This window comes from Bactrocera oleae, chromosome 4 (assembly GCF_042242935.1).
Source record: "Bactrocera oleae isolate idBacOlea1 chromosome 4, idBacOlea1, whole genome shotgun sequence".
Lineage (NCBI taxonomy): Eukaryota > Metazoa > Arthropoda > Insecta > Diptera > Tephritidae > Bactrocera > Bactrocera oleae.
Window position 1 is genome coordinate 55787842 of NC_091538.1, and position 18027 is coordinate 55805868.

General features: G+C 29.4%; 1 protein-coding gene across 3 annotated transcripts in view; it reads right to left on the reverse strand.

Annotated features, from left to right (window-relative positions):
• Positions 1 to 6453: 6453 nt before the first annotated feature.
• Syn2 (Syntrophin-like 2) overlaps positions 6454 to 18027 on the reverse strand; it is a 94348-nt gene continuing 82774 nt past the window's right edge. For all 3 annotated transcript variants that reach the window (XM_036363440.2, XM_036363438.2, XM_070108260.1), the window contains 2 exons: positions 14941 to 15144; positions 6454 to 10524 (listed from right to left, as the gene is read on the reverse strand). In XM_036363440.2, the coding sequence (XP_036219333.1) occupies positions 10414 to 10524; positions 14941 to 15144 (315 nt within the window). In that variant the 3' untranslated portion in view covers positions 6454 to 10413. The remainder of the gene's footprint in view (positions 10525 to 14940; positions 15145 to 18027) is intronic.

An 18027-nucleotide genomic window follows, 5' to 3' on the forward strand; every position in this document is an offset into this window, starting at 1 on the left:
CGTTTCTTGCGTTCCAGCGTTTGTATATGGTATATGCATACATATGTATTTACATATAACACACGTATGAATATAACTGTTTGTAACGTTTCTCCATTTTCGGGTACTATGCCGCCATTTTATGACAATTTATATTAAATATTTTTTATACAAAACTATATGCTTAAAACACTATTACAAAAAACATCCGAGTCTACCGCAAGCTTAAATGAAACAGATTAGCGGAACTTCCTATGGAAATCCCTTAAGAGAAACTCATTATTTTTAATGGAAGTAGGTATTCTGATAATGAATGGCGAGTTCACTCCAAACAACGCCAAAATGCTGATAGTTAATTCGATTTATTATAGTGGGGTATGTTAGCTAAGCGATGAAGGCAGAGAATGTTAATAAATTATTTATTATTAAAAATTATTTATTATAAAAAATTATTTATTATATAAAATTATTTATTATAAAAATTATTATTAACATTCTCTGGTAGGGCGTATGCTGCAATGAAAATTAAGGAAATTATTACTTACATATATACATATGTATATGCTGCTAAGAATTATTTCATTTTTAAATTATTGTCGATATATATCTGAGGCAAAATCTTTAATAATTACGTAGCTTTGTTCACTTATTAGTTATGTTACAAGTAGTTATGTACAACCATTTGTTTGTTTCATACTTTTATTTAGTAGTATATAATACTAGATATGCCTATACATATTATATTATATTATGTAGATCCATTCCAGCCCGAATGAGCGAAGCATTACTTTATGAAAACCCAAATATTTGTAAAAAATATTTTTAATTTTAAATAATTAGAATTCGGTGAGGAAAATTTCTCCGAAACGGCTGAACCGATCGCTTGAAATTTCCGTTTTGATGAAAGGAATAAAATTTCTGGAAACAATTTCGAATTTTTCAGCCACTTTTTTACAAAGAACTCTTTTCTTTTTTGGGAAGCCGCCATTTTGTCAAAAATTCAAAATTTGACTAGTCCTTCTGTCATTAACTGTATTAATCTATAGTAATCTATAGTAAATAAGATGTTTCTAAGCAGAAAAGTCTTCCTCCAAAATTTTTCAAAATGAATCATTTATTATTAAGATGCATAAAATTCTATGTGCATTATTTTTTACTAATTTATTATAGTATAAATTTAAAAAAATCACAAAAAGCGCGTTTTTTTTTTGACTTGCTAGTGGATATAACCCCTTAAACCACGCATAATAACGGCACTTTAAGGCAACGAGGATCCATCTCTCTATTTATACGAGTATATGCATTTTTAAGAATAATTTGCATTTATTTAACAATTATTAAATTAAATTATCATTATTTTTGCTATTAAGTAATACAATTTTAAAGAGATATTCTAGTAAAAATACCTATGTATTAAAAATAAATTTTCTAATCTACTTTCTAACTATTATGTACGTTAGTATATGGGTCCTACTAAGTAATAATTGTATTTGTGCAAGTATTAATTTACTTACTGTCGCTATTACTAGAAACCTATAAGCGATTATTGATTTATTTCTCTTTATGTGTTATACATATTTATTAAGTATGCGTCCACGCTTAGGCTTATAGAAGTATTTATTGAATGCATATACTGAATCTAGTGTACCTTTATGCATTTATTGTATATATTTACAAGGTGTTTCAACGTCGGTATGCAAACATTGAAACACTTGCAAAAAACTATCTTTCCGTTTTTTCTTTAAGGAGTCTACAATTTTTTAATACAAATTCAGTAAAGTGATCACCTTTATTGCATGCAGAAGATTTATATTTTTCTTTGTGTTTTACATTACGATTTCGAGAATATCGGACGGTATATCGATGATTATGTCTTTGGTGTTTGAACTGAGCTCATCAATAGTCCGATGGTTGTAGGTTTACAACTTGCCACAAAGAAGAGTCAGAGGATTAAAATCTTTAGATCTGAGTGGTCTGTCAATGTCATCACTTGTTGACCGCAGAAATCGATGTGGCAACGTCGTATTGAGCGATATCGTTTTTTACCGATAATTTTGTTTCAAAGTCAGAGAATCAGACAGTGATTACTAAATTGAACTTTTCAAAGCATGCTTAACCAACTCAAACTGTTAATAATTCATTGTTTATATATCGACTTAAAATCTTGCACACCCTGTATAGGGCATTAACAACTTAACTTAATAAAATATGTATAACCATTAAATACGTTACTTGTGTATCGATTGCAATCTATTTATAGTAATGACTCCGGCAAGTGAAGGGAAAATAGTAAATATAATTAAGTATTATAATTTAATATGCATAACTATAATAGCATTCATATTTCTAATAATTAAACATTTGTATGAGTAAACAAAAAAATAAGTGTGAGTATTTAGTCATCAATAAATCAAAAGGATTTTATGATTTACCTATGTTAAAATTTTGCCCTTGGGCATTTTTCATTCAACTTTTTAATATTTTCTATTAATTTAATATAAATTTGCATTATTTCGACTTATTTATTTTCGATAATATATATAATTGTGGCAGTAGTCAGCCATTTTACGCATACATGTACATACACTAGTTAAGCTGTGGCGTGTTTTATTTGCACACAAATCTACGCATAAATAATTGGCGAGAGCGTAAGGATCCAGGTATCTAGGTTAAAAGCTTTTTAATATGAGTGCGTTATTGTATTACATAATTACAAGTAAATAATGGCTACACATATTAAACAAAGATAATTTGCTTACATTACATGCATTTGAATTGAAATCTACTTCAAAAGTTATAAATGAAAATTATACTCATACTTACCTTACAAAGAAATTTTTTTCAAGTACCTTACTTACTTCACATATGTACTCGTATGTATTTGTAATATGGAGAAATTTAAATGGAATTGAATATGATTTACATATATCATAAATTTATAGTAAGAAAAAAAGGAGATTCAGATTTAAGTATAGGTACATATGTATATGGTTATCAAATACTTATATTATGTTCTGTAAGTTCTAAAAAAAAAGAATTTTTTAATACGAGTATGTATGTACATATATATATTAGCTATAAATTCATAAAAAAGTTTGCCTTAAAAAAGCAAATTCAACCGTTAATATATTTTAAACGGTTAGGTTTACGAAAAAATCATGAGAAACCAGTTTGTAGAACATTTAATTTCCTACAAAATCTATGAAGCGAGATATTTTTTCAAGCAGTTAGAAGCAAGATATGAATTTTTCTATCTGATAATAAGAGAAAAATAGAAAATGTAAGGCGGAGGACCTTCCCGTTACAATTAAGAACTCATACTTGCAGAGATATTTTTTAGAAAACCAAGCGAAAAAAAATATTCGGTTTTTTAGCCACCCAAATGTATATGTATACCCACGATATCCTGGACTTTTATAAATAGGGTTCATTTTTACCTATTTAAGATTTCGTGTATTTTATAGGGTTGACAATAATGCATTTAAAATACTATATATATTTTTACTTAAATTGGGTTTTTTTTTTAATTTTAAAACCCCGAAAATCTTAATAAAAAATAATTTTAAATTTTTAATACCCAAATTGCATTTGGATTAAAAGTTCAAAGTTTTTGAATCCAAAAATACGTAATGCTGGAGCTTTATATTGCGTTAGTTGCCTTATATCACGTTTAGTGTATTTTGAAAATGTTTCAATATGCCCCTTTTGGACTTACTAAGACTTTCTAAGAGTCTCTTTAACTTTTAATTTCTCATGTCTGGTTTAGATTTATTTTGTCTTTAAAATTCTTGATTACATTTCATCTCCTTTCCATTTTTTTCTAACTGGGAGTTAGTTTTTTTTTCATTATTCCAAGCGGATAATTTCATTCTAGCACTCAGAGAGGTTCCCGCAGTAGCCAGCTCATGAGCGTTGTCGTTTTCGGATATAGTTTTATGGCTGGTAAACCAAACTAAAGATATCCGAGTTGATAGATTTTATTGTTCGTTGCGTAGGTATTGTACATGTTATTTATTCCTCCTTACAGTATCTCCCAATGCTTACTAATCCATCACGAAGACGCTGGTTGAGTCTGGGGAACTGAAATACAAAGATATAGTAAGTTTTCTGCGCAAAAGCCCTCAGAATGTCTAAATAATACTCGAAGACTTTACTGAGCTTTCTCATTTTAGATCCTCTGAATGTCTATTTAAGTCTATGTGGTGAGCTGAGAGAGATAATGTGATGCTGAGTTCTCTCACTATAAACTCCGGATTGTCTGGTTGAGTCTAATGCTGGAAACAGTCACCGACGCAAAACCATAGACCGAATCAGCTGACACGACCTATCTTATGAGAGTACAATGTTAAGACCCTACGGTAGGATATCCTCGAAAATTTCGTTTTTTCCGTCGAAACGATTGAGCTGAGACTGAGAGAGCAATTTCTTGCAACGCAGGGTTACCAGTCTCGATATTTTGTAGCAATTTAAAAATAAACTTGATTTATTTGAAATATTCTTAAAATAACTCAAAATAAGAGTCGAATACGTTTCTTTATAAATAGGTAGATTATATTTAATAGTTGGATTTTAGATTTTAGTAGAAAACAAAAGAGGTCAACTGATTTCTACGTTGCAACTACGGGCATAACTTTTGACAAATTTGGTTTGATACGGGCGGTAAGTACGGAAACGCGGAATGTCAGTGACTTAGTGTCGAACTGATAGAATGGAAAGCGATGCTAAGTGTCCTCATTATAAAAGTAGATCATCTGAAAACTATGTTGATACTAGCAGCAGTACTGAGAGAGAGACAAAAAGATATGCAGAGTTTTCTCATTATAGCTGCTCTGAATGTCTGACTTAACCTAGCGACTGAACTGATAAAGATAATGATATGTTGAGTTCCCAGTAAAATATTCTCAATAATTTTAACTCACAAAATTCAAAGAAAACACAATGTGGCATTTTGCTAATAGCAATGAGTTTTATGCGTTTTATTTTCAATTTTTCATCTCTGCCTTTCCCATTAGTTTTCATTGTGTTTTTCTGGTTTTCTGTTTTTTAAGTTTAATTTTGCAATTTTTTACAGATAATGCCGGTATACATATTTGTATGTTTTTGCCCCAAGAGCGTTTTCCACAACATTACGTAATAACTGCATACATTTACATATATGTATATAAATATGTTTGTGTATATAAGCACATACTTATATATGTATACAGTGATAAGTGAACTGTAAATTATAAAGCAAACCAAAATCAATAAACTTATAAAACATTTATTAAATCGCACATAAAAATTTGCAAATTTATTTTTAATTTTAGGAAATACATATGCACATTAGTATGTTGTTTGTATAGTGCTTTTTCCAAAAGCAAATAACTTTTTTTATTGCTTTACTACAAATGCAATTTATTTTTTTTTTTAAGTTTATTTTCCGTTTGATTAATTCTACAAATTCTATTGTTGTACTTAGCGCATGGAAAACTAACGGTATATATGAAGGACTTTGTGTTTGTGATTTTGTTGTTGTTGTTGGTGGATTTGGCTGTTGCTACTGCATTATATTAAGCGGATGATTGAGTACATACATATATTGGCATAATAATTAAGAATATTAATGGATTACCGTTTTCACTCACGTATGCAAATAATTTGATGGATCTGCTTTGTGGGTGTGTGTGCGTGAGCTGCATATACCAGTATATTACCATTAATATACTGCTATAAATAAGCGTTGAGTCAAGGTTTGTGAGTTTAAGACAATGCTTTTAAATCAGGGGTGCAATTTCACTGTTATTTCTGGCATTTAAAATAATTAGGTCTGAGTTTTTGTTGTTAGAGTAGTATTTTTTGTTCTTGTTATTCGCAGCATGTCTTCATGTTGGTACTTTTTATTAATCTTAGATTCTTTAAAATTTGAAAATCTTATTTTTTGTAATTTTTAATTTATAACAGTAAACCTTAATCAAAAATCCATTTTTTAACAACTGAAAATACCTGATTTTTATTATTATTTTTTGATTAATAATGGTTAAACACAACCTAAAAACTATTTTGATTTTTTTTAAACTTTAAATAGTTGACTTTTATTATTTTTGTCGAATAAAAAAAACAAATTTCCTAAAATTTATTTGGAATTTGAAAAAAGACTGAAAAATCTAGACTTTTATTATTTTTGTCAAATAATAATAGTTAAATATCTCCCATATATATAATAATAGTTAAATATGACTTAAAAAATATTTATAATTTTTAAAAACTTGAAATACTTGACTTATATTATTTTTGTCGAACGTTAATAGTTAAACATAACTCAAAAAAATATTTGAATTTTGTACAAAATCACTTTTATTATTTATGTATGTCGAATATTAATAGTCGAACATCACCAAAAAGTATATTTGGATTTGTTAAAAACTGAAAAATCTTGACTTTTACTATGGTATTTTTGTCAAATATTTATAATTAAACATACTCTACAAAATATATAGATTTTTTTTATATAGATATTTTTTGTCAAATAATCTAAAGAAAAGATAAATTTGGATTTCAAAAACTGAAAAATCTTGACTTATGTTTTTTTGTCGTATTATAAACGGCATATTTAACCTAACAATTTTTGGATTGACGTAAAAACTTGCACTTCTATTATTTTTGTTGCTTATTATTTATTAAAAATATAATAAACGTCAGATATTTTTGGTTTTTCTGATTTATTGGATTCTATTTATTTATTTTTATAAATTCTCAAGCTTTGAAGTAATAAAAAAAAAATAAATAAATGTTTTGTTATTTTTGCTCAAAATTACTTTGTATATATTTACTTGCGATTTTCAATACACAAGCTTGTAGTTTTCGATTATTTTAAAGTTTTTAATTACGTAGTTTAAAAAATATTTTTTTATTCATGGTTTAATTAATTATATTACAAATATATCAAAACAAATTTTTTTAATGTATTTTTGTGTATATACTTGTTTGTATATTTACCTTTGTGTATACAATTTCGACTTGCTGCTTTTATCGAATTTTTCGCATCAATTATACATACATACATATGCAGGAGTATATTATATAAGTTATATATATAATTTTTTTTTTTTGTAATATAATATATGTTTATATGTATATCTATGTGTATGCATAATTTTGTATATTGCATATGACGGTATTACTTACTTGTGTGTATAGATAGCATTTATGAATAGCTGTGTATCTATGTATGTGGTTGTATGTACGCATGAAAATATTTAATTTTTATTTAATATTTACTGCATTGCATTGAATCTGCTATTATGTAAGTTTGTAATTAATAAGTTTTTTATTTTTTATTTTTTTATTTGTATTTAAATTTTGTTTTTCGTTTCTATGCGATTGATATGGTTAAGTTGATGAGTTGTGTTTTGACATTTACTTGAGCTGTCAATTCTGAGTTGTTGACGTTTCGGTGACTTTTGCACTTGCGCGTATATATCGGTATTATATTTGTTTGCATTTTGCTTTTAAAAACTATTTATAGGTATACTTGTATGTATGAGTGACATTTTAAAGTAATTGGTTTTAATATTTGATTTCATTTTGTTATATCGGCAATATACATGTCTCTGTGTGTGTGTCACGGTATATATGTATATATATATATATGATTTGTTAATTTTAAGTTTTACTTTTTATTTGGAAAGCCTGTCAAGTTCTATATAATATAGTACATAAATACATTTAAATGTTAATGCTTTTATTATTTGTTTTTTTGTTTGTTTGTGTTTTTGGTAGAGAAGGTGGCTAGGTTGAGATTTTTGTTGCAAAGTGTAATAAATATTTGTTGCACACATACTCGAAGGTTTTATACATTATGTTACCTATTGCTTGTATGCACTTATCGCATATTCGTATGTAATACTATATGCAGTTATGTATTTATATAAGTGTAAGTTTTTTGGTTAAAAGTTTTTTTTTTTTTTTAATTTTAATTTGCTTTGCTTGGAGAAGACACAATTTTAAATTGACATATTGTGACTGAGTGTTCAAAAAAAAAAAAAAATCGAAGCTTTTAACGTTTAATTGTAGGATTCGGTGAAATAAAATCAATTTGAGGAGAATTTATTATTAGATAGTGCATTTTATTAAAAATAAAATTATTTCATTATATAATATTGTTATTTCGCCCAAATCAGTTACTTCCTTGTGACAAAAGAAAAGCGCTAAGGTTATTTTTTGTGTTAAACATTAAAAAGAAGTCTATATGTTGCAACTAGCTGTTCAATGGACCATTTAAAGAGAAATATATTTTAAATTTGTGAGCTTTTAATTTTTAGAGGCTTTTATAATTAATTTTCCAAGGAAAGAGTAATTAAAGGGGCAGATCTAGTGTCTGTTGTGTAGAGTAGCCTAGAAAAAGCAATTTTTAGCAATTAAAAAAAGAAAAAACTACTGTAACTATTAAGGTTATATTTATATATAATTTAAGGATACACAGTAGAATTTTCGAAGATAAAAATTTATTATTTTTCGAATTACATGTGATTTCCGACGACTCTAAAACAAAAGGTCCTTCGCTGCTGCAGTGATTTCGGTCTTCGCAGTGGATAAACCCTATGGTAAAAATTCTTTACTCAAAGATATTGCCCGTATAATGACCTAAGGTTGGAAAAAAATTAATATGTTAAAAAAATGACGGCGTTTTAAAAACAGTTGAAAGTGAAGATTTGGTCGTTTTTGGCCTGCAAAAATTACATTTTCGATAATGAAACTAATCGATTATTGAATGGAAAAACATATACAGAACCTGCAAAACAAATTTCGGTTCATTTGTCTTCGGGTAATCACTGTAGCAAATTAAAATATGTAGTTTTGAGAATAACGCGTTTAAATATATACTGTTGGAGCTGATTGAACTCAATGGCTATAATTTGGAGGGCTTTAACCCAAAACTTTAACTATTTAAAATATCGATTTAAAATTTTAGCGTGTTATGTTTGAAGGTCGTTTTTTTTTAAATTTCACACTAGGAGTGCCCCTTAAGCCGTATCCGAAAGCCTCATGTATCATTTTACTTATATTGAAAACTAGTCTTTACGCTCTTCGCAGTGATAAACCGAATCTTCAATCACTACAACATGGAGGCAGACAAATGTCTATTTATCTTTGTTCTTACTTTTCATGGAGTGGTATAGGTGTACTATTTATTATAAATAAAATTTTTACAAAACAATTTAGAGCATAAAATTACTAATGTACTCGTGTAAAATTTTCCTATAAAATATATTAAATAAAGTTAATAGATATTTGCAGTTATTGTATTTAACTTTTAGAATTTAAAAATTTGTATGCTATAAAAATTAATGATAACGTTTTAAGTGCGCCAAGTAATAATTTTTTGTTTTCAGCACATATTTTTTGAAGCTATACAATAGTGAAGTAACTGTTCGGGGAATTGTGAACATTTTAATACATACGAATAAAAGGCAGCATAATTTTGAAAACTACATGTCAATATATTGCTGTGAAGCTAATTAGTTTTAAATTAATTCATTTATATGAAACAAAATATTTTTCACTCTGCACCTTATACATATATCTAATGGATCGCAAAGAGCTGAAAGCAGGCAAATGGTAGAATAGATATTTTCCTATATAAAATTTCAGTTTTGTTTTAAATTTTCTTTAAAATAACAGAGCTTTAGAAGCATTGAACCATTAATATGTACATATGTATATATAATTATTTATTTCCATAGAATTAAACATTTGTTTGGTGCATAAGTTTTTCTTGTGCTAAACAAAATTTGAAAATAATCTTTCTTTCATCAGTAGAGCTGACATTATTTAACTATATTAATTACATACCTTAATTATAACAAGCTAATAGTAATGATTAACAATGACTAATAATGGGAAAAAGTTAGCGGTAACCGCTTAACTTACGCGCTTGCACCAACATTTGCTTGTCGATCATCAGATCTCAATGAATATAACTATGTATGTGTGTTCTGTATATTCATTTAGGTCTATATATCGCATATAAGACCTTAATGTCTTCAGACGTGTATATTCAATATGAGTTATTTTATATATTATATAATATTTGCACACACGTATTCGCCATGCTTTTCAATATATTCATACTAAGTACCGTAATTGTTTTAAATATCTATAAGTGGTATATGCCAAAGTATAAGTATAAATTTTAAGCTAATTTTCTTTAATATCCGTTATAAATATTTCTCTTTTCTTTATGTTTTGTGTTTTAAGATTTTTTAATATTGTTTTTGTTTTTTTTTATTAGTTAGTTTGTAATTTTTTAAGTACCTACTTGCCGTTTAAATTATTCAATACAATAATAAATTTCTTTCCGTCACATTTGTAGCGCATTTTCGCTTTTTAAATTTCAATAGCGCAACGAATTTCATTCGATTTGTTTGTTTATATATTTTCAATGCGCCGATTTTAGGTTTGTTGGATAGAACTTAGAAACGCCGGATCAACTGAGGCGACTTTGGCGGTCAAAAAGGCATGCATACAAAAGAGTAAGCTTTGCAGCACTTGACATTCCAGTTCCTGTTTTAATGGAAATATATTAGAAATGAAGAAAATTTGTGAAACAAGTTGTTGTTTTTATTATTATTTACTGAAATAAGTAATCGACAAAAACTAATATAATATCATAGTGGTTAATTATCATTATAGAAAAAGTTTGGAGTTTTAAAATCGACTGTCTTCATTCATTATATCAGCGTTATGTAGTTAAAATGCTGTTGAAACAATAGCTTAAACAGTACAAAAAAAAATGTTTAATATTTTCGAAAAGAATTCGTTAAGAGAAGCAAAAAGTGGTTTCTGGGATTTAAAAAACAAAGAAAAACAAGTAAGGAAGGGCTAAGTTCGGATGTAACCGAACATTTTATACTCTCGCAAAGTCAAATGGTATACTCGTTTGAAATTTCTTTGTGGATTGACTGATATTTTCGGTAGAAGGTGAACTATAAGCACTGGGGTCCACATATTTAGTACTTAGGGGTTTGAACAGTTTTGGCCGCAAGGTGGCATACTTTAATTGCATTATTCACGCAAAGTTTTACCCCGATATAATCATTGTTACCTGATTTGCATAGTGGAAAGTGAAAGAATCAGATGGAATTGAAAATGGTGTTACATGGGAAGTAAGCGTGGTTGTAGTCCGATTTCGCCCATTTTCGCACTATGACATAGAAACATGAAAAGAACGTTATGCACCGAATTTGGTTGAAATCGGTTGAGCAGATCTCAAGATATGGGTTTTCACCTAAAAGTGGGCTGTGCCACGCCCACTGACTAATTTTGAACGCGGTTTCTATAAAGCCAATTTATACCATCTCAGAGATAAAATTTAATGTCTCTTGCGTGTTTAGTGCTTGATTTATCGCGCTTTTAGTAGTTTTTAACAGTACCGTTATATGGGGAGTGGGCGGAGTTGCCACCCGATTTCAACTATTTTCACACCGTCAATAGAAGTGTTTCTTGTGCATTTGCTTCTAGTGAATTTTGTTATTATAGCATTAGCGGTTTAGGAGATATGCACATTAAACCTATTAGAGGCGGGACCACGACCACTTTTTAAAAAAAAGTTCTAACTACAGATGCCCCTCCCTAATGTGATCCTGTGTACCAAATAACAGTCTTGTATCTTATTGCGGAGCTTAGTTATGGCAAGTTATTTGTTTTTGATTAATGGCGTTTTGTGGGCGTGGCAGTGGTCCGATTACGCCCATCTGCAATACCAACCGTCTCACGGTACCAAGAAAATTGTCTACCAAGTTTCATAAAGATATCTCAATTTTTACTCAAGTTAGAGCTTGCACGGACGGACGGACGGACAGACGGACGGACGGACAGACAGTCACCCGGATTTCAACTTGTCTCTTCATCCTGATCATTTATATATACATAACCCTATATCTAACTCGATTAGTTTTAGGTGATACAAACAACCGTTAGGTGAACAAAACTATTATACTCTGTAGCAACAGGTTGCGAGAGTATAAAAATGACTGCATTAATTAAACCACTGCTAAACTGAGGATGAAACATAAAAAATTAACTACTAGCAGATATTGTCCGTGCAATGACTTACGGTATGAAAAAATTCATTTTGTTATTTTTATTTATAATTAAGAGGAGGCTATACTTCAAAATAGATAAATGGTAGGTTTTAGTTAAATTTTTTACATTTTAATATTTCATCAGATTGATCACTAAATAAACTAAAATCTGTGAAAGTAATCAAGATATTTAATTTGTGTTTTATATAAAAAACATATCTTTCATTTACAAGAACTAGTGCATAGCTAAAATGATTGTTTAATAGGTGTCAACGGCTAGTTAGGGTATTTATGACGATCAGCCTTTAATCGACGATTTAGTTAGATGTTTAAAAAAATATTTTCAGTAAGAAAAACCAAAAAACTGTTTTGTTTTATTATTTATTTGCGATATAACGATTCTAACAAAGCTCACTATTTTCTAAAAATAACAATTTTTTGAACTATTTCTGTCTACCAAAAAAATTCTAAACAGTTTGGAAACGTGGTTTTGAATAGATAAACCTTTTATTGTTCAATTTCTACATAAGTCTTACATTTGCGTTGAGACAAACTTTAACAAATATCATCTGAATTTTTTTGCTTGCTTTTGCAGGGCGTATACGTAACAAATAAACAATCGAACGCTGGCTTAAAAACAGGGCATTATTGTTGTAAATGGTGAGAGAATTGAAAGCTTAATGACTAAAAATACTGTGTGCGCAATTAAATATTATATAAATATTTGACACTCAGTTAAGCTAAGAAAATTTTGAAAGAATAGTTTTTTAATGAGGCAAAAGCTATAAATTATAACTAAAAGAACCGAAATTTTCTATTATAGAAATGAATTGCAACTGCTTTTATTTATAATTTATTTATTCTAGAATAAAAAAACAGGTAGATTTCAGGTGATTCAGCAAGTATGGACTACTCAGTTTGACTGAATGACAACAGAAAATAGTGTTTTCCAACTGATGTCGGTAAGTGCTATTTATGTACGAAGCAAGATCAAAGGATATATACAAAAAAAAAATTCCATTAAACTACTGGATTCAGTGATATTAATAAATACCATGCCAAGTAATTATTAGTTGGTAATATAGCCTAAAAATAACAAGAATCAACAGAAGATAGGCGTTAAAGACGAAACCACATATATGGAAGGAAATGAACAGAAAAAATTGAAATAACGAATTTCTACAATTTTTATATCCTTCTTGGCTATTTAAAAAAAGGTGAACACAAAATTCTCGCACTTGAAAAAGGTGAGCTTATGTTGCATTACTGCCTTACTATCATAATTTTAGCTATTATCTAGGCTCATGGAGGACAGATAGATATTTAATTGTTTTACATTTGCTTTTGAAATACTTTTTGAAACGAATATAAAATATGTTGCTCATAAGTCCAATTGTGCAACATATACTGAATTTTAGAGAATTTAAATAGCCTCTAAATAGCTCATAGGCTCTAAGGGAATCATTTTCCAAGCGAAACATGTTTGAAGATTTACGGAAGATTTTGTCGTTATTATTAAATCTAAATTTTTTATGTTTTTGTTTTCACTAAATTAGGTAGGAAGGTAAACAGAATATTAGTTTTTAGTTTTTTATTTTTACTAACTTGTTTAACTTTAAAGCTGTGACAGGAGTGAAGTGTTCCATAATTTAAAATAATATATATAAAATATATATTTCATCTATCTACTTAAAAATCATTGAAACTCTGCTGCAGGAACTTATTTCGAATGAGTAAATGTGTAGAAGAAAAAGAAAAACTTCAAACAATATAGCTTAAAAACCGGACCACAACTTTTACCAAACCAATTTAAACTTTTGTTTTTATAAAATCCATACTCCATTAACCACCATATTTGCAATAAACAATATATTTTTGTATATAATGAAAGCAATCAATATATGGGTCACTAAGTTTCAACTACTACAAATGTACCGCATCATTGTAAAACAATGAGTTTCAACATAAACAATTCAACATCTCTTCAACATCACCCCACGTTCGCAAATATATGGATGAATGTGTATACCTTTAACCTACTTCATCACACAAACTAAATAGTACATACTAAATCATAAGATCATAAAAACAAACAACAGCATAGTATACTTTTTTTTTGCCTAGAAGGCACTTCTCAAGAAAGTTTTTAAAAAAAAAAAAAAACTTCGATATAAAACTACTCTAAAAGCAACTCTACAAAAATTGTATACAGGACGACTACAGACTGATAGGGGGGAGGGGCGACATGAGAATTAAAACAGTGAAAAAAAATTTTAAATGAGCAGCTACAAACGAACCACTCTCCGCCAATGCTCTCACGTAGTGTAACTGTATAGAAAGCAATGTAAAAAGAGCAAAAAAAAAAAAACAACTACAAACTAATACCGTTATTTCTATTCAAGAAGAAATAGTAGGCACTTCAAGAAAAACAGCGAGTAAAAACTGAGGAAATAGTAGTGAAATAAAAGGATGGAGTTATGGCAACAAAACTATAGCTTCCCTACCACTTCGACGATATTGGTACTTGTTACTTATACGCCACGCCATACCTACGCTACGCTTTCAAATGCACAAAACAAAATGAGAAGTAGCAAAAACAAGTATATGAAGGCATAACAGAAAAGGGAAAATTGTGAAATGGTACTTCGATGCGGCTGTCACACGGCTTTCCCGGCAGTCGCCTGCTTCCCGCCACCCGTCCGCGACATTTCTGCGCTTTCACCATTGCTGAACTCATTACCATCAATCACTAGCGTTATGTTGAGACAAAGTGGTTAAGGGGAGTGTTAAGTTAAGGAAATATGCAGTATATACCGAACTAAGCTGGTGGCTATGCTTGGATTAGCAGTTCGTGCTGCTTGCATACACATACATACAAACTCGTACATGTACTTACTTTTGTTTCAATTGCGCGCGTTTCATGATCCTGAAAATGTAGTTTTAATTTTGATTTGCCGTCATCGCTGGAACCGCGCAGTTGTGAAAATTTATACTGCCAAACGATGGCCGAGTCGGCACCTTCCGCCAGCGAGAAACCCGACTGCCAGTCCAAAGTTAGACCGCCACTTTTGCCATGATGTGAGACGGCGAAAGTTTTGCGCTGAAATGTTATGAAAAAGATGTGAAAAGTAGCAAGAATTGGAATAAGGAAAATTATAAAATTATACAGTATTGTGATAATATTCTTAGATATAGTACTTTACTTATAACTATACATATATATTTGTATTATTTGATTAGTATAAAATAGCTTATTATAGTAGTTTGAAATTAGACTGAATACGAAATAAAAAATATTCTTACACATACAGTGGCATTTAGTGACATTAATCCGCTGCCATTCATCTCAATGAAGCCGCCATTTTGCAGCATTTCAACGTAATGATTATGAGTTGTTGGACACTTACTCGGCTTAATTTAGAAATAATGTGACGGCGTTGTGGCAATAAACGAATCAAAAAGTTTATGCGCTTCTAAGTTGGACTAGTGGATAGTAGTTGGTTGATACCTACGCGCTTATAAATATGTACGCACTTGTACTTAGTGGGAAAAAATAACTGTATTTGTAAAAGCTGTTTGTGTGTATATATTTGTGGGTGTATAACAGCAAGTACTTGAAATATTTGTATATTATCTTGCTATTGCTGCTGGTGCGGTTTAAAATGCTTTAACACCATTAATCAAGCCTTTTTAACAACGCTTTTGTGGTGACCTAACCAGTGCGATAAAATTCAATTATTTCAGCAGCTGAAATTAATTGCTTTCTTGGGAATTTTTAAATATATTATATGAATATAAACTGCTTTGAAAAGTGGAATGCTTGCTGGCTATCTACATATATATGTAAGTGGTGAGCAAGAAAATATTTTTTTTATGTAGGAATATATTAGTTGGCATTGAGTTTTAGGCGAATCCTCGTGGTTTTGAGAAAGTTCTTCAATAATTTTATTTTATTTTTTTAGTTCCATATATAATAGATAGCTTCTACATAATTTTAAATTTTTTTGCTTGGGGTTGCCTTTTAAATTATGAAAAAAAATAAGAGAATCGGAAATTAATATATTACCGATATGAAGTCTAGACCAAGGTCTAGTCCCATTTCATTCATATTTAGCACTAAACCACATTATGTTCTTAAGTATAACCAACCCACCAAATTTTATTAAAATATCCCACATTTTGACCAACATAAAAGGATTTAAGTCAGCTTTACACTGAGGTTCACATCTTTGGTACCTGGGATGATAACGTTTCAAGGCCCCGATTTCAACCATTTTTAGGCGTAATAGCCTACCTAGGGCGTACATTTTGTGTAAAGTTTAATTTCGATAGCTTTACTGAGCACTAATTTTTTCACGGTACGACGCGGCCCATTGTACACGTCAGTGATCGCATTTGAACATGTGTTAGTTTCCGAAAAAAAAAAAAAATAATAATGATAAATACAGTTTACCGCGAATCGATTGCGCAAAGAGCAAACGTTATTTTGTGAACCCACTGTATATGGAAAGTAGGCTTGGTTATAATCCGATATAGCTCAACGTAATATACGCATATCAAAGTAATGATTAAGCACTATATACTGATATATTTTTTAGTCAATTATGGCATTTAAACTAGTTTTCAACATAACCTTTATATTAGGAGTAAGCGTATTTTTCATCAGATTTCAGTAATTTTCGGACTGTAAAAAAAGGAACTGGAACTGGTTTTCAGTACATTTCTACTAAATCTACTAAATATTAATTCATAGAAAAATGAAATTTCATCCTTTTCGCTTCAAAACAACCCTCAAATATCGAGAATGTATAAAGCGTCTTGTAATTTATTAAGTTTTACGCCTCTTAAAGAAATAACAGTAAGTTAATTGGCTTGCGTGTGGAATCGCACTAAGAATTAGAAAGTTACTGCCTGTTATTTGCTGCTCTGTTATTTAAAGTTAAGCATAAATGTGATTTTCCTGTAATTTGCCGTTTATACGCTCACCTAATCTAAATGCAAAGCTTATAGCACTATTCAGGGAGCTAGCTTAATCTAAATATTATTACATTTTACACATTCAGGGAGCTAGCTTAATCTAAATATTATTACATTTTACACATTAAGATAAGTAAATCCGAATATCACAATTTTTAGTGCCACATTTATATTCAAAACCGCCACATTATATTCATGTTATTAACTACTTTATGGAAGTATTATTGTTTAGAGACAACATTTTTAATTAAACAGTTGTATGGGATTTATTGGTTATAGTAATTTTTAGAGACAGCTTGAAAAGTTTTTATCTTTTCAAAGAAACAAAAATTTTTTTTGGAAAAATACGATTTTATTACACTACATATATCTGTTATTCAGGGAGATGCTCAGATTAAAGCGATTCACCATATGCATTTTTGGAAATAATTTTTTTGGCACTATTTGTGTTTTAAGTGAAAATTTCCTTTAGTATCGATAATTATCTCTTTATTGTCCCAAAATTTTTATCCGGCGAATATTTTTGAGGTCTGTGGACAAAACAAAGTTACCGGGGCCCAGATCTGTGACATAATCAAATATTTATGAACGATATATTTATGAATATACTATGTCCAACCAGATCCGTTGATATCTTTAGAGCATCAGCTGCCTCGATCAATCTGGGTTTAGGGTCTCCCCAAATCATTCTGTGGCTTTTCAGATGGAATATTATAACAAAAAATAGATATTTTAATATACCTTTCTATGCAAGTTATTTGTTATAGACGTTCTAAATGACTACTATCAAAGATTGTTGCATATTCAGAGATGGACAGTTGGACATATTGTATGTTCATAAACTTAGCAGACGTTTCCGAACTTTTCGGTATAATACCTGAAAGGCTTATTTCTATTTCATATAAAACTTTCAACTTCTACAATTTTATTCATATTCACGAAATATATAAAGAGCTATTGTATATGTATATCATTGGTACAGTTTTGTCATGTTTTATTGAATATT